Source organism: Ascaphus truei, chromosome 4 (genome assembly GCF_040206685.1).
Source record: "Ascaphus truei isolate aAscTru1 chromosome 4, aAscTru1.hap1, whole genome shotgun sequence".
Classification (NCBI taxonomy): domain Eukaryota; kingdom Metazoa; phylum Chordata; class Amphibia; order Anura; family Ascaphidae; genus Ascaphus; species Ascaphus truei.
This window is the reverse complement of record NC_134486.1, coordinates 348,969,015-348,996,919: the sequence shown is the minus strand read 5'-3', so window position 1 is coordinate 348,996,919 and position 27,905 is coordinate 348,969,015. Positions and strand designations below refer to the sequence as shown.

The 27,905-nt window shown below is 41.4% G+C and overlaps 1 protein-coding gene across 8 annotated transcripts in view; it reads left to right on the top strand.

Annotated features, from left to right (window-relative positions):
- The window catches only part of DLGAP2 (DLG associated protein 2), a 1,048,830-nt gene that overhangs the window by 991,826 nt on the left and 29,099 nt on the right, over positions 1 to 27,905 (top strand). For all 8 annotated transcript variants that reach the window (XM_075598227.1, XM_075598230.1, XM_075598229.1 and 5 more), the window contains one exon: positions 6,538 to 6,629. In XM_075598227.1, the coding sequence (XP_075454342.1) occupies positions 6,538 to 6,629 (92 nt within the window). The remainder of the gene's footprint in view (positions 1 to 6,537; positions 6,630 to 27,905) is intronic.

The window sequence follows — 27,905 nt, the reverse complement described above, 5'->3', positions numbered from 1 at the left end:
TATCTTTCTCGTGTATCTTCATTCACTCTTACATACCTTCCTCTGTGTTTCTTTCACCTCTGTTTAGTAAGAGCAGCAGTGGAAACGGATGTTGTAGCTTTGGAGAAAACAGTCGGAATACAATACAGTACATAACTGAGTTTATTTGCGTCATATATACATACATAGCTGTAACTTTGTTTGCTTGTTTGCTTACCGGATGTTACTGGTCTTACTTTATCTTGTTTTTACAGTAGTTGCCAAAAGTTCTCAGTTGAAAGAATAAACATGCGATGAGGAACAGTGGCCTACAGTCACCAACCTCCATTAAAACTGAAATAATATTGCACCAGGTAAAAAAAAATATTGGGTGCTTTTACTGCAATTTTCTGACTGTAGTGATCAACATTGCAGTAACATTTTACCGGGGGTGATATTTTAAGGCAAGTTGCAATGCTGTAATGACCAACTCTACAGATAATTATGAGTTCATTACCGCATTGCGATACAATGGGAGGGTAATCCTATATATCAACATATAGTAAAAAATATACAGTATTAACTATATTTTACACTATAGGATCAGTACTCAGGATATAGATAAATAGGGAAAACTCACACGCTCCTAGCGAATTCAGCAAAAAATTGTTACTTTAATGTACTAAAATAAAAATGCACAAGTGAGTGTGCAGACTGACACACGTTGGTCTAAAAAAGCAATGTTTCAAGGCCACTTTGCCCCTTCTTCATGCTTCCATGGTATTTCAAAGGCACCAAAGGGATTAATATTAAAGTTAAACTACACTACCTACCCCCTGGCTACCTAAGTGGCTACCAAAGCATTTCTATGCTAAAGCAAACAATGGGTTAACCCCTGCCACCACCCCATGGCGGGGCCTAACCACACTTCCCAGGGAAACTACATCCCTCCCTTCCGCCCCTCCCCCTCCAACAAGCTTGTAGAGTAATGGCTAATAGAGCTTCCGGTCACGATAATTTTAGGGGGAAAAAGTCATAGGCTCATACGGTAGATTTATTAAGCTCTGATGCATCTGATCCAACGTTCTCTGTGATTCTCTGAAGAATCTGCACTTGTTTTCCCATTTTTGTCTCTAATGTTTAGCGTTACTAGCAACAGGCACCTCTCGACAAACAGTGAAACGTATAAAAGCAATATTCACAATATTCTAATTTCCTACATGGGTGACTCAACTAGGGAGTAAGGGCAATATTAATGTGGGCCTTTATATAGAGTTCATAGGACCTTTCATTAATATTTTGACAGCCAATGCAACATAGGCCTGCATTTTCAAAAGAGAATGTTTTATCAGAGAACAATTAAACTTATGTTGAGAACACAATGTCTTACCCCAGGGAACAAATCAATACAGTACTTCTACTGTGGAAAGATAAAATAGCTATTTTCCAGATAATGCAACATAGGAAAACATAGCCCTAAACAATGCATCAACTCAAACTCAATGTTTGATCGGTGAATCTCAAACGTACAGTACGTCAAAGTTTTTACAGCCCGTTTGCTTTAAAAAAAAAATATTTCTTTACATGGAGAGATACACGTGTGTGTATGTGTGTATATATGTATATATATATATGTATGTGGAGAGAGGGAGAGAGGGAGAGAGGGAGAGAGGATGAATGTGAATATTACCAGAAGATGATCCGGAAAGGAGAGACAGCACACAGCCAGGTAGATGAAACAACTGTATTCACATCAACAATACATGGCACTGCATCCAACGTTTCGGTCAGCTAAACGTGACCTTCCTCAGGGATGTGCAATGAAAGAGTGCCAGTGACATACATATATATACCCAAACCAATTACAAAAATGATATAACTCACCCGTGTGGGACCCAAAAAACCCGCGAAAACAGACGTGTAGTGTCCGTGACACGCAATCCGGCAGTGGAACGCACCTGCATCTTGTGCAGCCTCCTATGCTGATTCAGGCTTCCAAGCAATGTCAGACTCCCCTCACGATGACGCATCAGCTCGCGACCGCGGCGCGTGATGACACGCCGCACGTCATTGCAGCGCATGTCTCTCCTTTCCGGATCATCTTCTGGTAATATCTGCTCTACATGGGCATATGGGAGAAGCAAAAGTTTAATTTTGTTTACAGTGTGCCTGCTGTCCTTGCTTTATTTTATATATATATATATATATATATATATATATATATACACATATATATGTACTGCCGCGGCCAAGTTTATTCGAGCATTTGCCCGTTCTTGGCCGCAGCAGTAGCCTGGCGCGCGCCCGAGGGTGACGGGCGAGCGCCGAAGCAGCGGAAGAGCGCCCTCCGATCGGGGCGCTCTCCCTACCGCTGCCGGGTCAGCCGGGTCAGCCGGGTCAGCCGGGTCACCCGGAACCCCCTGCCGCCGTCCCCCACATCGCGGGACACCAGGGCTCCCTCGGGGAGCCCTGGACGCGCGTGCAGGGGGCGCAGGCTCCCGAAGACGCGTGACCGCGCGTCTATGACGCGCGGCACGCCGAGGGGCGGCCACTAGCAAGCCGGGAAATCTCCCGGCTTGCGGATCTGGCTGTACTGCAATTAAGTGTGTCGGCAGTGTATATGTATATATATATATTATTTGGACCAAAATACATATTGTTATACATAAGATGAAAACATTTAGTACAGGTCCGCTTTAATATTCATGCCCTTTACATGCTTCGTGCAACATTTGGCTTTATGTCCAGGGTTGTCACCTTCTACTCAGCATGCTGCAGAAACATACCAGTGACATGTCCTCCAACTTGCTTAGGTTGGGGACGAGAGGAGCCACCGGGTTTGCCTGGATTTAGTCCGCCGCAAAGATCCGGAGATGGGGGTGAAAAGTGGGCAGGGGAAGGTGTTGAAGGTGTTTGAGCTAGGGGAAAGGGCATCTTTAAACTCCTGTATCAGACAGTGAGGGATACGGGCAGTAGACAGACACATACGTTGCGCAAGCACTTCTGCCTCTACCCAGTCCCGTCGCTCGTAGTCCAGGAGATCCCCGACTCTGGTCACTCTTGCCAGGATTAGTCGGTGATGGATATAGGGCAAATCCAAAATTAGAGCCCCCAATGACAGATTAAACAGCAGGGGCTCAGAAAGAAAATCAACCCCCATCACCGCCTCCCTTTTCTGTTTGTGGAGACCAGACTCCAGGCCCTTAGTATGCCCCAGTAGCATAGCGGCAGCACCGAGATTTCTCTACCTAACCCCTTGGGCTTGATTATAAACAGTTGCCTTTCATAACCCATATCGCAAAGCTGGCAAAAAAAATTTGTCGCCAGCTGGAACCACTGTGTAGATGGATCTGCGAATAGGTATCTCGGCAGGTATTTGAGGCGGAAAGTGTGTGTCTGTGGGTGGACACACACTACTCCCTGCCCATCCTCTTCTAGATGGACACACACAATACCCACAGAGAACCAATGCTTTCCCATTCAGAGAAAATCCAGCAATTTACTCTGGATCTTGCTGACGAATTCAGGGGTCAGACCCATGAATATCAGCCCATGCCACAGCTGACTGACCACCAGCTGGTTAATCACCAGAGTCCTTCCCCTGACGGAAAACATTTTTGACAAATACAGACCATGACCCTAGATGAGCTATGACCAGTTCTTCAAAATCACTGAAGTTTTCTGGGACCGGGTTCTCCGCAGCGGACAGATAGACTCCCAGATACTTGAGAGTATCGCTCCCCCACAAGATATTTTGAAATGTGGGGGGGGGGGGGGAGCTTAAGGAGTCTACTTGTATGGGACCTAGCAAAAGGCTGGAACACTTGGACTAGTTGATCTGAGCTGAAAAGTCTGCATAATAGACCTCTTGGCGCTGATATCTGCTCCAGATTAACTAGGTCCTGGGCTACGAGGAGCACATAATCAGCATAGGCTGACAGGACTACTCTCATGTCAGGCTCCCGCACCACCAGCCCTGTGAGCCTCTTCCTCAGAAGAGAGAGGAAGGCCTATTCAGTATTACTAGTGGCACATCTACAGCTACAAGCAACAGTTTTTTACCTGTGCAGTTAAGTGGCTGAGTTGCCATTCACCTTGCGTCTTTGGCTGTGAACTGGTGATTTGTGTGTGCGCTTACCCACTGTGATACAGGTTTACTGTGCTGTTTTGCTGATTTTAACAGCAGTCATATACCTTTCTCGGGACCCTTTGGACGGTTTTGATCTTCTCTCCTTACCGCTTTGGAACCGGGACGTTATCTACACAGCACTTGGAGGGGGAGACCAGTCTACATCTGATCCAGCAGATGATGACAGTGTCCATCTGCGGCAGCCCACGTGTGCTTGTGGTACCATGCTGGTTATCGCATGACATGCTTTCAAATATTTTTTTGTCTTGTATGTGCGATACTTAACTTCACCATATCACTGAATATATTATTTATTTACTATACTAGGAGTTGTGTGCTTTTCTTGTTTTTTCTGTTGTTGTTCATCCTCTGGAGTGTTATGGGTTTCTTGCAAGAAGCTCACAGAACACCCTCCCTTCTGTAAAAAGGAGAGCACCTGGAACCTGCAAAACCCGTCCCTACAGCCATTAACATAAAGCGCACCTATGCATAAAGCGATTCATAGTCAAGAGTTTATCTTGTGCTCAGGGTGCTGATTTCTGAGTAGCCTTGGGGGCTCGCAACAAGTGTTAAAACTTCTGGCCGCGTATATGATCAACACCTCCTTTGGTGTTTTTAGGGGAGGCTCCATCGTACCCTCTACTTTTGACCCTGGGGTAGTATGTTTAAGGGTAGCTGGTGGTGGTTGGGTGGGTGGAGGTAGTGGCCCACTGAGTGACTTTGGGGCCATCGAGGCATGCAGTGGCTTCACTGCTTCCGCCACCTGGCAGATGGGATATTGCAGGGTTCTACAGTACTCTTGGGAGAGTTTTCCTCATCAAACACCCCATGGGGAGGGTCCAGCCCAATAGGCACCTCCTGCAGAGAGCCCAACTGAGACTCCACACAGGGCGTTTTAGCAGGTTTCCGCCCACTTCCGAAGCAGTGAAAGATCTTTGCAACACTTTCCTGTTTGTGATAATGTGTTGCCAATGTTCCTGTATTATGAGCAGTAAACTGTAATAATACATAATGTTACCTTAGTAATATAATTATATATATTGTAGCTGCTGAGTTACACTGACTGAAGGATTGATTTAAACTGAAAGGCAGACATTACATTAGGCACACAATCAGGATTGTTATAGAATTATAACAGGAGCACCAAACGATTGCCAGCTTACTGCTGCGGCCAAGTTTATTCGAGCATTTGCCCGTTCTTGGCCGCAGCAGTAGCCTGGCGCGCGCCCGAGTGTGACGGGCGCGCGCCGAAGCAGCGGAAGAGCGCCCTCCGATCGGGGCGCTCTCCCTACCGCTACCGGGTCCGCCGGGTCCCCCGGAACCCCCTGCCGCCGTCCCGCAGATCGCGGGACACCAGGGCTCCCTCGGGGAGCCCTGGACACGCGTGCAGGGGGCGCAGGCTCCCGAAGACGCGTGACCGCGCGTCTATGACGCGCGGCACGCCGAGGGGCAGCCACAAGCAAGCCGGGAAATATCCCGGCTTGCGGTACCGGCCACACTTTAATAAAGTGTGTCGGTAGTGTAGGTAAGAATGTAGAATTATACATTGTCACGTAAAAAAAAAAAAGAAAAAATGGGGGAAAGTAGTATGGTGGCTTTAAAAGTAGACCATGTTACCTTTCGGGTTGTCAGTTCAATGTTCCTTGTGAAAAAACTGAGCAAACGTGAGACACCTGTGAAAGAGGTGTGCTTTCCCAGCATCTTCTTTACAGTAGTTCAATGCTGGAGCTGTTGCCCTGAATGGTCGTGTTGTGACTTCTAATCCTGTTGGGTTTGACACTGGTACCCCCTTCATCACAAGGGTCTTTAAACTTGGTCTTTAGGATATATTTTAGGATGTGGGATTCATTTAAATATACTTAGTATAGACATTAGCATATCTCCCAGGGTACCTCAGGTATGTTTATTTTTCAGCACAGGCATCTCACCCTAATTTTTTTGGAGCGAAGTTTGAGGGAACGTATACACAACTGCAGATACTACAGTATTAACTTAAGAAGTCCTTGTCCTCCAGCAAGTACAAATCGGGGGGTTTGTCTCTTTTTATAGACGCGGTTTAGAAGATGCAATTTGTAATATAGAAGAGGGGTTTTTCTCACATTTCATTCCGCTATTTCAATGCCAACTTCGGAGCTACAAGAATAAACCACAAAGTCCTTTAGGGCAACGGCTGTGTGTTTAGGGCTCTGGAAAACTAATTGATCTGATTAAAAACTTCTGATTTAATCTAAAGGATAATCTTTGAATACAATAAGGACACACATCTAATGGCAACATGGAGTAGATTGATGAATTCCACAGTGGATGAGATCTGTGCTCAGAGCAATTTTGTCATGACATTACATAATCGTTTTTTTAAATTATATGATTACAGAAAATCTGTTTTTGATGCAATCATTTTTCGGAACAATGTCTGAGAGTCATTAGTTGTTATGTCTTTATCTGTTTAGATCTAGGTAAGATCCGGAGTGCAGTTGGAAGTGCACAGCTACTCATGTCTCAGAAGTTTCAGCAATTTTATTGGCTTTGTCAGCAGAATCTGGTAAGTTCATGTTTTACAAATCTGAAATGAAAATCAAATATATTTTTTTAAAGAGCCATGCAACGAAAGATTATTAAATAATTGTTTGCCTGGTTTTGGCAACTCTGCTGCATTCTTTATTTGGCACCAAGTAGAGACAGTAGATACTTAAATAAAGCCAGGAATCAGGAATTATGTGTCAGATTATATATATATATATATATATACAGTGTTCGACAAACCTATACATTTGCACGCCTCGGGCGAGTGGATTTAACATCGTGGCGAGCTCCTATTGGCCCAAGCAGCACACGTGTGGTACTAGGTGGCAAGTAGATTTTTTTTGTTCGACGAGTAGGTTTTTTGGTGATTTGTCGACCACTGTGTGTATATATATATATATATATATATATATATATATATATATATATATATAGGCAATACGATACCGCATCAAGATGAAATATCAGAGGCAGCACTCCAAATGGTAATCAAAATATTGTATTGAATCAACAAGACATCATTCCAACGTTTCGGTCCTCAAACGGGACCTTTACCTTGATAAAGGTCCCATTTGAGGACCGAAAAGTTGGAATGATGTCTTGTTGATTCAATACAATATTTTGATTACCATTTGGAGTGCTGCCTCTGATATTTCATCTTGATGCGGTATCGTATTGCCTAAATTATTTTATAGGATTTGTACCCAGTATTTTGTTGATTCGGACGGAGTGCTTGTGGTTCTTTCAAACTGATATATATATATATATATATATATATATATACAGAACGGTATCATCTATTTATTTTTTGATTATTGAAGCTCGGCTAACACGGTACTGATACCTCTACATATATATATATATATATATATATATATATATATATATATATATATATATATATATATATATATATATATATATATTGACCAGGTACAGTATACTGGCACTCAATGGACATAAAGTCATGTTAAATTTGGATTAAACCAATTTAAAACAACTTAAAGTGTACTGGAAGTGCCTGTCTGCTGTACATGTACTATGACTTATTTGCAGTGTACCCAGGTAAGTATAACTATGTATGTGAGTGCCACCAAGCAATCACTATATATGATAATATATATATATATACACCTTACCCAAACCCCAAATCCTGGCAATGAACAAGGCTGCAAATCGTAGGTATGTATGTGTTGTTATTAGGGTCACATTGGTAATTCATTCTTGATAAAGGCTCAGTTAGGAGCTGAAATGTTGAGTAAAAACCCTCCATCCTGATTTAATACTTGATGTTATTCTTGACAATTAAAATTAAAGTTACTAACTGATATCATTCTATATTTCAATGAAACTGTATGAATGAATGCATTATGCTATTTGTGTGATGATAATTTAGGTAATGACTTGCAATAGTCATGAACATCCACCACTGTTCAGTAAGTCCTTAATCAAACAAGGTGATCTCTCTGGTAACTGGGATCAGCAACCAGGACTAGTGGAATCCTCATTTGCCCCTTCACGTTGTGACCATACCACACCAAATACCTCCCTGTCTTTCACTCCTACACACAAAACACAAAGACATAATTATGGGTTACAATGGCCACAACATTGTATTCATAATCTTAAATTAAGAGGACTTTGCCAGCACTATATATATATGTGTGTGTTTGTGTGTGTATGTATATATATACAGGTGTATTTATAAACCTGTTCCTTGTAGGTGGGAAATTCAAATTCCATAATCATAATTTCATGAGAGGACACCACTGTGTTCACCATTCAGCATTAGCACTGCCTTCATGAGGAAGACAGCACCAAAATATGCCACCAAGCGTGGCTGTAGCACATTCTCTCCCACCCTGCTGGTCGTCGGGGTTTCTTGTTTTTGTTTATAAAAAATATTAATGTTTTGGTTTTGGTTTTGGGGTGCAAGGTTCTGGTAGGTTCTGATTTCACAGTGAGAACTAGAAGTTATAATACTTCATGATAGCTTTCAATAGAAGTTGTTGTTACTGAACTTTCAACAACTCACAAGATTTTTCTGTAGGCTTCAGAAATTAGTTGTCAAATAACACGTGAAGTTTTGAAAGCTGATGGTCAAACTATCATTTTCGTCCACTAGGTGGAAATATATTTAATTTTTAAAAGGCTACTGTACTATATAGTATCTCCCCGCATGTTTCTAAGTGGAGTCATGGTTTTTCAGTTATTTACCTTCACTCTATGGAGGCTATGTATAAATATTTATGTTTTGAAAATGAATTGAAAGAGTTCATTCATTGCATTTAAAAAAACTACAGTATGTATCACATAAAATCAATAGCTGCATATATTGATGTCTAAAACCAGAGACATAACATAAAACACAGACAGAGCTCAGTGCACATCCAGTGAAACTCATACACAGTACAGTGCCTAAATATACATGTATAGATATTTATTAAATAAAATGGTCTTTTAGTTTAACATTTTGGCCAAATTGTTGTAAGCCCCTGAGCCACTCCACGGCAGACCACATCTCAAGGGTCCCTAACGCTAATATAAATTCTTAATAACCTGTACATTACCAGGAAGAATGATTTATAATAAATCTGTAAAAATTAGTTGCATAGATGTAAGTCTGATTGAAGCTTTTACTAACCTGTACATTACCAGGAAAAGCACTCTGTATTAGATTTGTCACAATCACACTGCAAGCAAGCAAGTTCCCCTGAGAGTGGGAGATGCTATGAAGTGAGCTTTTAACCATTTAAATGTGGGAGGGAGTGAGCTTCAATTAGGTAGGAGGTTGCCACCCTCCAATCAGCTAAAACTAGCTGAACAAGAATTGTAAAACATACAGGACACCTACAAGCTCATATTGAACCCCCAAAATAACCACAACATATATATAAGCATATAAGTGTCACAGGGGAGTGCTACTGAGCATGGCAATATACTGTATATATTTAAAACCAGAGACATAACATAAAACACAGACATAGCTCAGTGCACATCCAGTGAAACTCATACACGGTACAGTGCCTAAATATACATTTATAGATATCTATGAAATAAAATGGTCTTTTAGTTTAACATTTTGGCCACTAATTTTGACAGATTTATTATAAATCATTCTTCCTGGTAATGCACAGGTTATTAAGAATTTATATTAGCGTTAGGGACCCTTGAGATGTGGTCTGCCGTGGAGTGGCTCAGGGGCTTACAACAATTTGGCCAAAATGTTAAACTAAAAGACCATTTTATTTAATAGATATCTATACATGTATATTTAGGCACTTTACCGTGTATGAGTTTCACTGGATGTGCACTAAGCTCTGTCTGTGTTTTATGTTATGTCTCTGGTTTTAAATATATATATTGCCATGCTCAGTAGCACTCCTCTGTGACACTTATATGCTTATATATATATGTTGTGGTTATTTTGGGGGTTCAATATGAGCTTGTAGGTGTCCCGTATGTTTTATATTGATATGTCATTATAAAATGTTCTTAAATTTGATGCACATTTTCTTATTCTTTGTCGACTGTGCATCATGTTCATACATATAAATGCATTAAGAATTGTTTGCGTCTACTTGCATTTGTCATTTACACCAAGAAAAACTTGACGGACAGAAGTTTGATGCATTTATTTCACACAAAAGTGGTGCATAATTTCAAATAATTTTATTGATTTTTCAAAATTGCAGTACAATAACAGAAATAAATCAGACAAATGTTAACAATAAGAATCATCACAATAACATATATACCACCACTAATAAAAGCAGTGGGAATTGTGTCTTTAATAGAACCTGTAGTAGTAGTAGTGTAATGTTAGTAACAGTAAACAACAGACAGATGGTCAGATAGTATAGTCAAATAATATTATCTAGTAATTTTGTTCAGAGCTACCTCTGAACACCTTTTACTGTGTAGTGTCCAGCACCGCACATAAAAAAGTATACATGCCTATACAGCTATAAAGAAGAGAGAGAGAAAAAAGAGACATAGACAAAAGATAAGATAGGAAAGAAAGAGGGAGAGGGGAAGGGGGGAGCACCATTCCCTCTCAGAAGCATATATTCATCCTTTAGTTGATATGCACTTATCACTGGTCTTTAGACTCCTATTATTGTTCAGTCGTTAATCCAGGGTTCCCAAGTTTTGTAGAATCTCTCCGTGGATTGTTTAAGGAAAGCTGTCAGCCTCTCCATCAACATTATCTCATTGATCCTCCTTTCCACCGTTAGCCTTGAGGGGAGAAGAGGGCTCCTCCAGGCTGTATAATTGCAAATTTTTAATGCATATAATTTGCATGTGTGCCACCTTCAACACCTAAACTCCGCCTTTAACTCCACTCTCTTGCGTAATTTTTTTTCTTAACTCAAAAATCAGTTTTGTACATTGGCGCACTAAGACATTCATTTGTTACTCTTCTGTGCATAATTTTTATGACAAGTTGCTTCTAGCGATGCTTTATACAGATGTAGCATGACTTACTGTCTTCGTTACCGTGACAAGGTGCGAGATTCCACTCGCAGGAACACTTTGTGCACTGCGGTCCAGCCGCAGCCAACCAATGGAATCATATTCCGCAGTTTTCTAGGGTTTACTTTTTTAATTGCAATTCAGTATGTGTCCAGCAGATAGCACAAGGAATATCTTTGTTCATGCCCGAGGTGAGCCTATTGGACAGCACAAGAACTTAACAGCTGTTTTTATATAGTACGTTAACTGATTTCAGTGTTGGGGAATTGTTCAGGTGTAAAATAAATTATATTTCTCTACTGTACCTTTTTAACATAACGCACATCATTGTTTCATAGAAACACTTGGGGACACCCATATACCCAAAGAGGGGGAAAGATGGAAACAGCTAGTATAAGACACTCGTTCTTCAAAGTCACTCAACACCTCCTTCGCTTAGTTCATGTTAAACTTGGTTAACTGAGAGCAACAACTTAAAGCCCCATGCTAGAAATTTAGAATAATTTCTAAGATGGCAGGCACAGGACGACCCCTGAGCTCACCGGGACCCCACAGAGCACCCCCACAGTCCTCCATCAGCAGTTCCCACAGAAATATTAGGACATGATGGACTACGTCTGGATGGTATTTTTCTAAGCCAGAGTAAGTGAATATGCTAATAATTGCATTCTATATTTATTTGCAAATTATATATACAATATACTGTACTATAGTGTTTAAACTCTCTGTTACAACATGTTTTGTAGAGGGTCACTGGCCAAGCTAACATGCTAACTCCTGTTCAGGCTGAGTGACAAGGAGATGGAGGAGCACGGGTGGCCTCCTTGGCACCAGCTGGGCAGGGACCATGACCTCCAACGGTGATTGGAGAAGAGTGATGGCAACTATGTGGGGCCGAATAGGGACTGGAGGATATTGTTCACCGATCCCGTGAGTATTGTTGTCTGTGTGTTATACTAAGTGCTATTTGCAGTACTGTCAATGTATAAAGGGTAGAGAATTGACCGTGTCCTGCTTCATACAATAGTATGTACACACAAGTTGGAGAGTCTGTTTTAAATTACTTTTGTTTTTTTTTAAAACTGCAGCCAGAATATCGTATCTTACTCCTCCAGCATGAAGCCATCCACCTCCCACGTGAAGCCTGACATAACCCCTGCTCCAGTTCCAACATGAGCAAGAAGTCCTCGTCCAATCCAGCCAAGAAGAGAGCCCTATAATGTAGAGGGAGTTAAGGGTGGGAGGGAAATAAGAATATGTTTTTTTATATGTATTTTGTTTAATAAATAATTATTTATTCTGTGCAAGACAAAATGTTGAAGATCTTATGAATAACAAGTAGTAAAAAATGTTTTATTGTGCAATAAACATCACTATACAGCAATATAACATGTATAACTTACCAACAAAAATAACCATAGCCCACTAAACCCCTAGTATTAATTACAGCATATTGTCATTCAAAATTATACAATATCAGTCCCTCTAAATCCACTAAAACCAGTGCATGCGCTGTCTACAGCTTCACAAAGAAACCAAAACCAAAACAAGAACATGGCAGAAGCAGCCCGTGCTCTAAAGATGCTTGTAGTCCATCACCCCTATCCTGGTGACCATAACAATAAATTGGAGTACGAGTCTTACTTGGGATGTTATGTTTGACACCCTTGGCTGTTAAATGTCCTCAATAGTTTTAGTGTCAGTGCCATTGTCCAGTACAGTTATGGCAAATATTTGTCTTTTATTTTATTTGTCATTAAAATTATGTTTACATACTGTATTGTTTATAGCAAGTACGGAGTAGTGCAGTGCACATTATTGAAGATCTTGATTGATGGACGGTTAGAAACCACGTAATGCTGAAACTCAAACTTCAAACTCAGTGCTGCAGTGTAAAAAAAAACAACATAGCAGAAAATATAATTTGAGAAACAATTCTATTGGATTTAAATTCCCATGGCCATGCTGTCTGGATTTTTGACATGCTAAAGAAAACATGGGCAGGCAGTAAGCGGAAGTCAAAGAAAATGCTTTCTGATCATGCTGCCGAGGGCATACAGTAGTATGGGACCACTATTAGAGCCAACTTTAAGCTCTTATTAGAGGAGAAAGCGGAAGGTGATATCCCCATCACAGGTCTTGGTCTTCCTTCTCTGATGGACACAGGAGATCTTCTCAAGAGCAACCTGGTAAGTAAAGAAAAAATAGTTATTGTATATGTAGCAGGATACCCTCTGACTACTATTCTGCTCAATGGACTGGCAGTAAACCCTGGTATTAACAGGCTTGCCAGTAGTTGCTATGGGGTTTTCCCCCTCACTCTTTGGTACTGCACTTGAGTGACAGCAGGGGATGGTACATCCTGTTGTAGCTGGGACAACGGGGTGCCAGCCTTCTGGCTGTACTTAAGGGCGCCCCAAAGTTAGTAGTTGTTCATTCCCACTTGAGGAAGGCAGGTCACACAATTGGGAGCCTGAGATCGGGGCCTTCCCATGTGCATTTCCCTCTGGGGGAGAGTGAGTGTGAACCATACCTCTGCCTCTGCAGGGAAGAGCTAGGATGGCTGCGGGTGCCCTTGGTCTGTAGTGATGGTCCAGGGACCATCATCCAGTGAATACTGACAGACTGTGTCCGGCAGAAGACTGCTGTGTAACTGTTACTGCAGAGTGTAGTAATAAACCTGTTCCCGTTTGCAATAAACCTCCTGCCTGGTGCATGACCTTTCTGGGGGGGAAGTAGTAAGTTCTGTGTGGGAGATCACCTTCAGTTCCCGGAGACTACGGCTAAAGATATATGTGGGGTATGAACCCCAGAAGCCTGTTCCTGTGTCCCCACTACCATCAGCGGATGACTCAGCCCGCCTGTTGCCAGCAGGTATATGCACCACACACCCTGTAATGGCCCCTCTCTGCGATTGGGTGGGGGAAACACCGTTACATATATTACTGTAAAAATCAATAGGTTGTAAACATTTATTTGCATGCCTCATTGTATCTTAGCTGTGCTGGAGTCTGAGAATTTGTTATGTGGGTCAGAAGCTATGTGCAGCAACCATATCCTGCATCACCTGAAGTACATAAGTAATCATTAATATTTTGTATACAATGCCAAAAGGAAAAATAAGCCGCGACAACCCTCATAAACTTTACAAATGTTGAAATAAATTTAATAAATAGGGTTACACAAACAAAAACAGATTACCGGTGATCAACCAAAATCAGTTGAAAAATGATCTTAATGTCCTGTCTTCAGATGGCTAGGTTCCTCAGCCCCCCAAGGTTCTGCCAGGGAACCTCCAAATCTGTATATAAAAACAGAGAAGACAAACACAGACAAACACAGACCTCTTAGAAAAATAAAAAGATAAATATTAGGACACAAGCCCCTATCCTTTCTTACAAGTAAAAAATCTTTGGTGCAGCATCAGAGAAATGCAAGGGTAAGTTCCACCATAGCAGAAATCAGTGTCCCATCAATATGTGTCCATAGAGCATTGCATATAGCTACCGTCCTTAACTGGAACACTTCCTGATGTTCTGCTCTGCCTGGTAGTGGCCCGTCAGGAGTGCCCGGTAGGATCTGCATCGCTAGGGAACCGCAATCGCCCGCAATCACAGGACTTCTAGCGTTGTGATCCTCTGGTCTTCTTCCGGGTACTCGCGCTCAAAGCCGACGTTCGCGTCTGACGTCACGGCGTCAGATCTGGCTGTGTGCCAAAAAAGGAACTTGCTCCTCTTGCAACACTCCGAATAGAGTGTAACAGCGCCACCATGCGAACCCAACTAGTTTTGCTTACTCCTTAAGCTTCATCATGGGAGGTGGCTGTACTTCCTACTCATACTTTTATACCTCCAGCATTAATCAAGCAGATTAATAGGTTAATTAACTTAGGTTAAAACATATATAAATCCAAATTACAGTTAAATAAACATGCTAACTTTGATTAATAAACCTATCTGTACCATGGTATCAAATATATACATAAGGTTAACAATGTAATTTCCTAACATTTTTATACAACAATAATCCGATCACTTATTTCTGTTGTGCAATCATGCCTATGTCTCTATCCGTAGATGGATTCATTAATACAATTTGAATCCTAGTTGAATATTTTCTAAAACTCTTGACTTAGTGAATAAAACTGCCAGAAATCTGTTTCATTGTTCACATGCCTGCAGTCTCAGAACCCCCCAAAACCTTTCATTTTCAGTTCTGCATGAGTTTAGGGGAGACTCAGACCAAAGAGTGTTTATTATACATACTGTACAGTAAACTCTTTTTTTTATATTATCTCTGCTACAATTTAATATTTTGCCTTCTGTCATTTCTTTAACAGTTTGCTATTTTCTTTTCCCTCCTGACATTTCTCAAACTGAGTTATTTTGATAAAGCTACTATATAATACTTATCTCCTTGTTTTCCGTGTTGAGAGCATAACCTCACTCATCCACGGGGAACTTATTTTGTTGTGTTTTTTTGGGGGGCAGAGATGAAAGCTGATATCCAGTGTTATATATAAATAATGTATATATAAATAAGAAAAATATTAGCAACATTATTGCAGTTGCTTCTTTTAGCCAGGAGCCGGCTGGAATGACAATAACCCCCCATATAACACACAACCCCCCATATAACACAATAACTCCCCCATAAAATGCACATTAACCGCCCCCATATAACACAATAACCCACCCCCCAACATATTTTGTGGGAGGAGCAGTCCAACAACTCTGATGACCAAAAGTGCGGAAATTATTTTCGTCATTAACAAAGCTCTGGTCGGGCTGATGATCAGATTCATTTGCATTTTTCCGTCAGATACTCACAACATCCGTGAATCAGATCTCTTTAGTTTAGTTGAAGTCTGATCGATAACTTTCTAACTTCCATCTCTCCGAATGTCAATTGAGTGTTAACGTCTTCTGGCCACTGTTTTTGATCAAGCATGCAAAACCATTGCGCTAAATCAACATCTTCATTATCAAGCAACCTTTTTTCGATTGATTCGTTTACTCTGTAAAAAACATCAGGATCAATTGGAGGATCATTTTTGCTATCCTTTATGTGAAGTGAAACCCCCCCCTTCCTCCTACCTGCCCCCCCTCCAAGCAGAGATTTTCGGCAGCTATGGCGGCAATTTCATAACAAGCGCCTGGAATCGTTCATATTTCTTCAAAAACCTGTATACGAGCTTTTATCTTTTGATCTGCTCTGTACAGGTCCATGTTGCACTCTTGAAAGTCCAATCTCAATTCGGACAATTCTTGGAGAGCATCACACTTCAATCCTAGATCAAATAAAAATTCTGTCTATGTAATTTTTCGCTGTAGGCCCTCATAGGTGCATTTCTCCTTTTTGTCTCTCGTAGAATCATGCTTCGCTTCTTCGAAATGTTGCATTAAAACATCATAGTTTTCCTGCACCACTGAAACTGGCTGGAAACTGGAGGCTACCCATCGCGTACTTAAAATTCGGCCACTTTTTAACAATTGAACCTCCAGCAAGTTCATCCACACTTTCAATTCTCTGCTATTTTTCGGCGACGTATGATACAAGAGACATAAAGTTTATCAATGAACGCTTTAAATCTGTTGATACTCTAGATTTCTTTTACTGCATCATCGACCGACTTTTCTAATCTGTAATTAGCACAGTGCCACACTATTAAAGAAGGAAATGTGTCCAACAGTAGTTTCTGAACTCCACTTTTACACCCCAACTTCATGGCTGCACCATCACACGCAACACATACTAAATAATATTTAAAGTAGTCTTCTGTCATAAGTAGTATCAAAAAGAATAAGTAAAGAATCAAAAAACCAAGTCCAAAAATACATTTACCACTATTTGCGACACAAATTTGAGCGTACACGATTAGGGTTGATTTTTGGCTTAGGGTGGTTGACTCAATTATCAATGACACTATACTTTTCTACCTAATGATTTGTTTAGGCACATTTTTTCTCATTTCATCACTAATGTGATTCACGGTGTTAATACACACATTCGTAGAATGAAGACTGCGACCCATGTCTGTTTAGTTTTTGCAAATCAATTTCAGATTCAAAACGATTCAACGATTGGTTTTCTTTTGCCACTTTATATGCAGTGCAAAAACAAATTGCAGCAATCACTTTTTTTGTGAGATAACGCTTTGAAAACAAAATGTTCTCAAGGGTCTCTTTGTCTGCTTGCATGTCATTTCCCAGAATCCTTTGCCACAGTGGAAGCACTGTATTCTTTATAGGCTATATGCTATACAGTGGAGGTTTTTTCTCGCCTTTTTCACCCACCATAATTTATATAAAGTATATATACATATTGTTAGTATACAATATAGGTGTCTATATACAGGATAGTTGGCCTAGAGATAGAAAGATAGATAGATACGAAAGACAAACGAAAAAAATTCTAATCAAAACACCAGTGAAAGTGCCCAGCCATAATATTTAAGTGTACTGTATGAGCAGTCGTCAGCTAGAAAAATAACTCTGGTGCAACCTAGATACAAGTTACATAAATACTCAAATTACATAATCCCTGCAGCGTATGCTGCAGACATAAAAGGCACATGTATAATTTCTTGTTGCTTGGCAACCTCAACACTATTCCAACAGCTTCTCCACAGCTGCAGGGAATTTACACAAACAGCCTCTTCAACTTTTTGTTCTATTCATTGCACAATAGTGGCAAAATAGAGGATCCATCCACCCTGGAGAATTAATGTAGTACAGTCAATACTTTAACAGTGTGAATGACATCGAGTATCAGACCATGTCTCCCTCAGTTCTGTTATTGAAAAAATATTGATGAATTGCTGTAATGAATCCACGATTTACAGAAAGCGTCCCTAGAAGTGTGTCGCTACAGGTGAACGCTGCACCCAGCATTCATTTCTAGACTCGTCCAAAGGATTAAGGGCTTTATTCTATATAATCCAAAGCGGCCATTTGAGCTTTCGGACCAAAATTCCTATTGAACAAATGGGGTTTTCAGTCACAAATGACCTGAACGTCGGCTTCGGAATATATAGAATGACTCCCTAAGTAAGACCTGTCTGTTGGGCTTCACATTGCTGTAGGTCAATGAGACTTGTGTCATTATGTTGCATTTTCCAACCTCGAAAGTGCTACCAACACACAGAGATGCCGTATTTTATGTAGTATTAAAGTTAATGGACTAAAGGGAGCGGCATTTTATTTTAGTTGTTTGAATACTCGGCAGCATTCCTGTGAATATTGTATTCATTGGTCTAACATAATGTGAGAGTCATCATACTGGAACTTTTAAGACATTGAAAGAATTATCGGGAAGCTTAACTCTTTAACTCCCCAAGGTACCTGCAATGCAATTGCTTTGCAATTCATTGTATTCCCCTTTGGCACTGGCAGGGTTAAATTCTGATACAGTGACACTGCTCATTGTGCTAGTCACTGAAGCATGTTAAACACTCCATAAACCATGTTAATGTATCTAAGGAAAGATTGACACTGAAAGGCAACAATGTATTTTTTATTCAATCACAGTTTCATTGATGCTTAGATTAGTCATCAAGCATCTTAAAGGAGCAGAACATTTTTTTCCCTGTTTTTTTTAATAGCTCTGAAGCACGGCGTCTTCGGAGCTGAACCACATTAATTTCAGCTTCAGTGACCCCCTGCTTCCCGAGATACTTACTTCCGTAGAGGGTGCCGTTAGCTGCTCCCCTGGTTTAAAGGTCCTGGTCACGTGGGCCAGTAGGAACCACAAGGGATGACATAACGGTTTCCTATTGGCCCATGTGACGCGGGATACTTAAGCCGCTGTTCTGTTCCCCACACACGTCCCATACGGAGGTATCTCGGGAAGCAGGGGGTCCCCGGAGCTAAAACTAACACAGTTCAGCTCCTGAGACTCCCTTCTTCAATCCTATTTTTTTTTTTTAAAAGCAGGATTCCTGCTTTAAACGACTGAAAACATGTTGTACTTCTGATTTTCTTTGATCAGAGCAATACAAATGTTCTAAATATATCAAATCTCCTCAGTTTCCTATGTGATCTTTAGCAACTTCTCTTTGGAATGCCAAAACAGTATTTCATATACCTATCGATTCTGCAACTGTAAATAATACTCGGTTATCTACTACTCCCTACAATATATTTTATTATTAATACCTGAAGATCCATGAGCCTTATTCACTTCAATAGGGATTTCTATGCAACGTTATGGTACTTTATAGAATACTAGCTTATATAACCGGCGTTGCCCGGGATGTGAATCCATAATTGTGTGGTGTAAATGTTGTATAATAATGTTGAAAATAAGTGTTGAATAAAATGTAAATATGATGTTATATTTTGAAAAATGTTGTTTGTAAACAAACCACAGTACAAAATACATGTACATGAGCAAAGTGTAAGTTGATTGTAAGGGTTGTTTATAAAGCAAAAGTTGTGTTCTTCTAGGTAAAATGGGATGTGTCCGCAAGGGTTGAGAGGGTGGGGGGCGGGGTGAGAGGGGGGGGGGGGTGTTGGTTAAAAAAAAATGTAAATGGCACAGATGTGTAAATATGCTTTTGTATGAACATTTGCTTTATTTGAAAAGACTGGAGTTGTGTGATTAGAGCTGCAACATTTATAGTAAGCATAGTTTTCATTGTTAAACCGTTAGGGGGGTGACGGGGGGCGGGGTAGGGCTGACACGTGCCAGCAGACGTTACCTCAGAGGTGAGAGCAGGCGTAGAGGCGGAAAAATGTCGTTGGAAAGCGTAGTTGGTAAAAACAGTTACAGCGGGCGGGGGGTGGCGGGGTAGGGCTGACACGCGCCAGCGGACGGTACCTCAGAGGAGAGAGCAGGCGTACAGGCAGGAAAATGTCCTTGGGTGAGAGTCAGAGGTGAGAGCAAGGAAAAAGGCCTTGGGTGAGAGTCAGAGGTGAGAGCAGGCTGCTGTCCCAAATCTCCAAGCTAAGCGTACTCCCAAAGCTGAGTGAGTGTGCTGAGTGTGCTGGTGTCCGTGACGTCACAGTGGGGTAGGTGGTGTGCGTGATGTCAGCGAACCCCGCAGGCCAATGACAGCCGTGGGGGGAGGGAGGGGCGGGCCATGGCCGGCCAGACAGACCAATCAGATTGTCCAGAGGCACGGACAAACAACAAACCAAGAAACGTTTCCGTTTTATATATATAGAAGGGCTTAAATATCAATGCAATCTGAATACATTGTACGTTAGAATAACATTGTTTGCCATAGCCCTTATCTAAGGATTACTGCTTACTAATTACACTATATAAACACGAATACTCAATATGTACACACATTATGTCAGATAAGGTTAGTTATGGATAGAGCGTATTAGCAATTAATTAACCCTCTTGTTTTCGAAGGTGCATAAAGTACGGCTCACAAATGGGATCTTGCTAAAACCTGTTGGGGAGAATCAGCACAAAGACATATGTTTTTTGACGCAACTCCCTCAGTGTTTTGTTCCTTGAACTATTCAGTATGTGAGAGAGCTCATAGGGAATCTTCTTACAGATAAAGCCACTGTTATTGCACCGGCTGGCACGCTCCCGCATGTGAAATAGCGCAGTAGACTCGGTCTTTTCGCCTGCGGCTGATTCAGAACAATGACTGTTTCTCCCACAGGTGCACAGTGTGTGTCCTGCTGCGGCAAGCCAGTTGTTTCAATAATGTTGGCAACATCTGCCCATGTAAAGCAATGGGTCATGGTGCAGATTGTACCTTCACTTCAGACCTATCAAATTCTTTGGCCAATATAAAAGGGAAAAAATGGAACATCTCCTTATTATAAGTGCACCAGTCCCCTTATGGACACTGCCCAAATCTCAACACCGGGCAAAAATGGAGCAATGTGCTTTAATACATTGACACAAAGTTAACATTGCCTTAGCAAGGTCTCAGCACATGATCGGTGTTGGAAATTGGTGTGGTAGATAATTAAGGAGAGGATTGTGAAAACACTGCTATAAAAAGCTTAAGAACTCTCAATCTCTAGATGACAGTTGCTACAGTGTCTGCTAATAGTGTTCAACACTGCATATTTAGGACAAAGGGGATTTTTCCAAGCAACACACATTTCACTACACTACAGTATATATGGAGAGGGAGATAATTAAAAAAAAAAGGGGGGGGAGGGGTGCCTGTTAATTTGCCTGCCTAGAAAGCAGTGCTGTGTGTGTGCTGTGAGTTCTGTGAGCTGCTTTGTTGCGCTTGTATTTTGGCCCGCCCCCTGTCATGGCACAACCCCCCCTGTCCCATTTGGACACGCCCCCCTGTTAAAGGACGAAACGCATAGGATGTGTTTTGGAGTACATGTGCAAGTACATTCAAATTTTATATATCTTCCATTGTATGCCCGATCATACATACTGGAACGTTTAGCTTATATTGAGAGCGAAGCCAAGAAGTGAGTCCCCATTGGGAAAAGCCACAGCAAATCCAGGAGATTTCAGTGACATCACAGTTCACGCGAGACTTTGGTGAGCAGAGATACCGGAGTGAGGAAACGCACGGAGCACTTACAAGGTATCCATTACACGTAAGGTACCCACGTATTTAATGGCCCCTGCAGCACACGGTGGAGCTCTCAGATGGACATTTGATATCTTGCTGGGACCCTGCAGTTATCGTTGGCGATTGAGATTAATTTCATACATGCTCTTGTTCCTGTTATGTTTGTGAGTGCGCAATTTTTATTTTAATCAGTCCCATATACATTTTGATACCTTTCTACACTATGAGTGCGCTTGTTTGTTTGTTTTTTCCTCAGATATCATTGAGGGATTGGTGGTCCCTTTTACAGGCTGTGGAGACTTTGAAGGACAGTGTTTTGGGGACTGGACTATCAATTTGTGTTGTATATTTTGACATATATTTTTCTAATATATCATTATTTGTTCATTTATTTTGTTTTTTTTTAGTGATTTTTAGCATTTTATTGTACTTGCACTATATAATTGTCTCCCAACACCATTGGTCATATACATATACTTCACAGTTTTTAGAATATAATTATATTGATTTGGTTTGGGCACTGGTAGTGCTCAAGGGTTGCTCGTGTAATATGAGCTTAAGACAAAAGGTGGCACTGTGTGCTCATTTGCATGTCATTTCCCAGAATCCCTTGCTGCAGTGGAAGTTCTGTGTGCTGGGTGATAATGGTGAAAGACAGGGTTGCAGAACTGTCTAAGACATGCAAATGAACATACAGTAATATTTACAGTTGCTATATGCTTTACTGTGGAGGGTTTTTGTCACTTTTTTTACCCACCATAACTTTAACAAGTGTGGTTAATACCTACTCTTAGTCTCAAACCAGCATAGCCAGCAACCAACCTCACACTGATGATACCCATCAAGGTTGAAACATGTCGGTGAGTGGGTTTACTGGCTTTGCATCTCACCCCAGCCTATGCTTAAAAGCTGTGTTTAAAGCAGCATGCATTGGCTTAACAGTTGCTTGTGTAATATGAGCTTGAGTCAAAAGGTGGCACTGTGTGCTCATTTGCATGTCATTTCCCAGAATCCCTTGCTGCAGTTGAAGTGCTGGGTGATAGTGGTGAAAGACAGGGTTGCAGACCTGTAAAAACAAACACGCACGCACGCACACACACAATGAAAACATGTAGATAACTAATATTAGGGCGCTAAGATAAAATAGATAAAATAACTACTTTAAAAGTGAATATAAAAGGTCCAGGCAAACAGAAAATGTAATATATGGATATGAATAAACTAATAAACCAGTGTAATGAATACTAGAACAAATAACAGTTAACAACACTAGGACAAAGACAAGGGAACACAGAACTCACAAAACAAACAACCTACAATAGGAAAGTAGGATGGGAAAGGAAAAAAACGAAAATTAATGGTATCCCAAATGAAAAATAATAAAAAACCACGTAGGCTGATAAAAACGCTGGAGACTCCAAGCAGCTCTTCTCAGGAACAACCACCTCCTTCAACCATCTATAAAACAAAAATAGATAGCATTTATAGATAGCTCCACAGCATAAATCTATTTAAAAAAAGGTTTAATGGTGAACACAGTAAAAATGCAACTCACAAGGGTCGCTAGGACATGCGCATGAGAATAACTGCAACAAGGGCCATGTGTAGATGCTGAGTCCATGGCCGCGGGCTGGGATCAGACCCTCACGGTCTTCGGAGCTGAACCACATTAATTTCAGCTTCAGTGACCCCCTGCTTCCCGAGATACTTACTTCCGTAGTGGGTGCCATTAGCAGCTCCCCTGGTTTAGAGGTCCTGGTCACGCGGGCCAGTAGGAACCACAAGGGATGACATAACGGTTTCCTATTGGCCCATGTGACGCGGGACACTTAAGCCGCTATTATGTTCCCCACACACGTCCCATACGGAGGTATCTCGGGAAGCAGGGGGTCCACGGAGCTAAAACTAACACAGTTCAGCTCCTGAGACTCCCTTCTTCAATCCTATTTTTTTTTTTAAAGCAGGATTCCTGCTTTAAACGACTGAAAACATGTTGTACTTCTGATTTTCTTTGATCAGAGCAATACAAATGTTCTAAATATATCAAATCTCCTCAGTTTCCTATGTGATCTTTAGCAACTTCTCTTTGGAATTCCAAAACAGTATTTCATATACCTATCGATTCTGCAACTGTAAATAATACTCGGTTATCTACTACTCCCTACAATATATTTTATTATTAATACCTGAAGATCCCTGAGCCTTATTCACTTCAATAGGGATTTCTATGCAGCGTTATGGTACTTTATAGAATACTAGCTGATATAACCGGCGTTGCCCGGGATGTGAATCCATAATTGTGTGGTGTAAATGTTGTATAATAATGTTGAAAATAAGTGTTGAATAAAATGTAAATATGATGTTATATTTTGAAAAATGTTGTTTGTAAACAAACCACAGTACAAAATACATGTACATGAGCAAAGTGTAAGTTGATTGTAAGGGTTGTTTATAAAGCAAAAGTTGTGTTCTTCTAGGTAAAATGGGATGTGTCCGCAAGGGTTGAGAGGGTGGGGGGCGGGGTGAGAGGGGGGGGGTGTGTTGGTTAAAAAAAAAATGTAAATGGCACAGATGTGTAAATATGCTTTTGATTGAACATTTGCTTTATTTGAAAAGACTGGAGTTGTGTGATTAGAGCTGCAACATTTATGGTAAGCATAGTTTTCATTGTTAAACCGTTAGGGGGGGTGACGGGGGGCGGGGTAGTTCTGACACGCGCCAGCAGACGTTACCTCAGAGGTGAGAGCAGGCGTAAAGGCAGAAAAATGTCGTTGGAAAGCATAGTTGGTAAAAAAAGTTACAGCGGGGGGGGGGGGGGGGCGGGGTAGGACTGACACGCGCCAGCGGATGGTACGTCAGAGGTGAGAGCAGGCGTACAGGTGGGAAAATGTCGTTGGAAAGCATTTTAGGCAAAAACAGTCACTAGGGGGCGGGGGGTGGCGGCAGGGTAGGGCTGACACGTGGCAGCGGACGGTACCTCAGAGGTGATAGCAGGCGTACAGGCGGGAAAATGTCCTTGGGTGAGAGTCAGAGGTGAGAGCAGGGAAAAAATTATTATTATTAAAAAAAAGGTTTAATGGTGAACACAGTAAAAATGCAACTCACAAGGGTCACTAGGACATGCGCATGAGAATAACTGCAACAAGGGCCATGTGTAGATGCTGAGTCCATGGTCGTGGGCTGGGATCAGACCCTCACGGAACTGCAGATGACGTATTTCCGCCTCCGGGTGCGTGTCGACACAAGCGCCGTGTCAATCTTCCCCCGGAATTAGTGCTGCGTACTCCTCAGTTCCACCACTCCTGGCTCAATGCAATACCGGTTCCCTGTAATGCAGACCTCAAGCAAAAAGACACCCTATTCGTCGCGTGAGTGTAATGCGGGGTAGGTTTGCATTGGCACCTTTTATAGTCCTTGACCCATAATTATTGAAAAATGTCCTTCAGGTGTTAGCCCCTTAAAGCTGCAGTTCAAGCAATATCCTACATGTCTGTGTGTTTTTTTTTTCCAATAAATCAGTTTTGTACTATGAGAAAATACTTGTAGCATTTGAAAAAAAAATTAATTTTTAATGTTTCTAATGTAGGAAGCGTTAGAAACTATTTACAAAGTCAAACCCCCTTCCCCTTCTGATTGGCCCTGACTTTCTTTTGAGCCCTGCGCTCTCTCTAGCAGTGCATGAATTGTATCTAGTAACTTCCTGGTCACATGATCTTCCACGCAGAATTTTGCATTGTGGGTAATGTAGTCCAGCAATAACTGAATTAAATAACCCAGAGCAAAGCGATCGATTACAGGAGAACGGATCGATCTGCAACTTAGCTAATCACTTGTTTGTGTAGATGCTATTTATGCACATATTGAATGGGGAAAAAATAATTTTTAAACCGCAGCTTGAACTGCAGCTTTAATAGGTCAATGATCCAAAGTAAGAGTTGCTGGTAAAACATAACATACAAGAAACACTAAAGAAACAGACATTAAATACATACATCTGAAGCAGCGAGAAGTGTTGTAGCAAATGATTAAAAACAAGATGATACACAACAATATCAATTGTACATGTAACATGTACATCACCCAGTGGGAGATTTGTCCATTACTACGGTGTATGGTGTATACCTGCTGGCAACAGGAGGGCTGAATCGTCCGCCGATGGTAGTGGGGACATAGAACCAGGCTTCTGGGGTTCATACCCCACATATCTCTTTAGCAGTGCAGCGCCTCCATCTGCCATAGACTCCAGGAACTGAAGGTAATCTACCACGGTAGAACTTATTACCTCTCCCCCCAGTAAGGTCACGCAGCAGGCAGGAGGTATATTGCAAACAGTAACGGGTGTATTACTATACACTGTAGTAACTGAAACAAGGCAGAATCTGCCCAATACCGTCTCTCAGGATTCACCGGAGGATGGTCCCTGGACCGCCACTACAGGCCAAGGGCACTTGCAGCTGTCCTAGTTCTTCCCCACCTCCCTAGCAGAGGCACAGGTATGGTCCACACTCACTCTACCCCGGAGAGAAAAGCACATGGGAAGGCCCCAATCTCAGGCTCCCAATTGTGTGACCTGCCTTCCTCAAGTGGGGGAAGGCACTGCTAACTTTAGGGTGGTCCTGCCCTTAAGTACAGCCAGGAGTCGGGCACCCCGTTGTCCCAACTACAACAGGATGTACCACCCCCTGCGGTCACTCAAGTGCAGAACCAAAAGAAAGGGGGAAAAGCCCATACCAACTACTGGCAACCTGATTGTACCAGGGTTTACTGCCAGCCCAAGGGCAGAATAGCAGCCATCAGGTGACCTGGTTACATACATATTAATAGAAAAAGCTAATATAACACAGTCAATGCAAAATACACAAAGCATGTGAAATAAATTGATAAAATAAATAATGCATAACATATGAAAATAATAAGAACAATACATTGTATAAGAATGACAAAAAAATAACAAGAACATTTCTAAAAAAAAAAAAAAAAAAAAAGAAAATTATTCGTCCAGGGAGGAGACAAAGAAATGGTGGATATTTAAATAACATATGGGAGAGATATATGGATTCCATATTCTAAATGGTGAATACACACACAATAGCAAATATTACCATTTTTGTATCCAAAAGTAATATTAAATTATATTATGTGTAAACAGTAACTACATGAATGTGAATTAAGTGTGTATATATAAACCCTCAAATCATATTTAATATAAATATAGGGGAGTGATATGTGTGAATATATTGTGTATGTGAATGAAAAAATGTATGACGAATGATAAATAATGAATGATAAATAAAAATGAACGAGTAATGTGTTGTGAAAATATACTCTAAAAATATACTCTAAAACTTATTAGGAAATCCAAAGATAACAGGAACAAACTGCTATGGGCATAATGGTATAACCAACAATGATGATTAAAGCTGGTAGAAAGCAAGTATAAGGACAAATGGACTGGCGGAGAATACAGGAACAATAAATAGTTTAAATGAGCGTGCTGGTGTCTAAACACTCATTTAATTCCCCAAGAGAAAGAGTACCCAACGTCAATATCCAAGAGGTTACCCTAAGGCAGGGGAGCACAAACTTTTGCTGCTGTGCCCCCTGTCTTCCCTGCCTGGATGCTCGCGCCCCCCCCTCACTACCTTAGACCTGCGTCAAATGACACTGTGGGGTCATGTGACGACACGTCACGTGACCCGCAACGTCATTTGACGCATGTGACATCACGTCACATTACCCCGCTGTGTCTTTTGACATCGCATTGCCATGTCAACGCGTCACAGAGCGCCTGAACCTCGGTCAGTATAGCATTGCAGAGGCCTCACGCGATCCCCTGGCATTTAATTTAAATGCATGGGGAAGAGCGCAGGGCCTCTGCAACCGCCTGCACCCCCCCAGACAAATCACCCGTTTGCGCACCTTTGCCCTAAGGCATAGTCTTTTGAACCTATCGCCACCCAACATAGAGGGGGAGATGTGTTCAATCCCCATGATGGTTAATGAGGCTGGGTCCCTATTGTGTCTGAGTGAAAAATGTCTAGAAGTGTGCCTCATTTCCATGGATGACATCCCCTGCCGCTGATAGAATTACTATGAAGAAGATTCCCTTCATTAGATTCATCCATGATCTTTACGGTCCTCAACCTACTCGGTGCCAACATGTTCTTAATATTTTTGGCTCATCTATAGGTGACAGGTGCCATAGAGACCCAACACTGGATCATTCAGAAGGATACTCCAGTGTTTCTTCAGAACACCTCTAATAGATGAAGCTGCCTGGTTGTACCTAGTGATAAAGCAGGGATA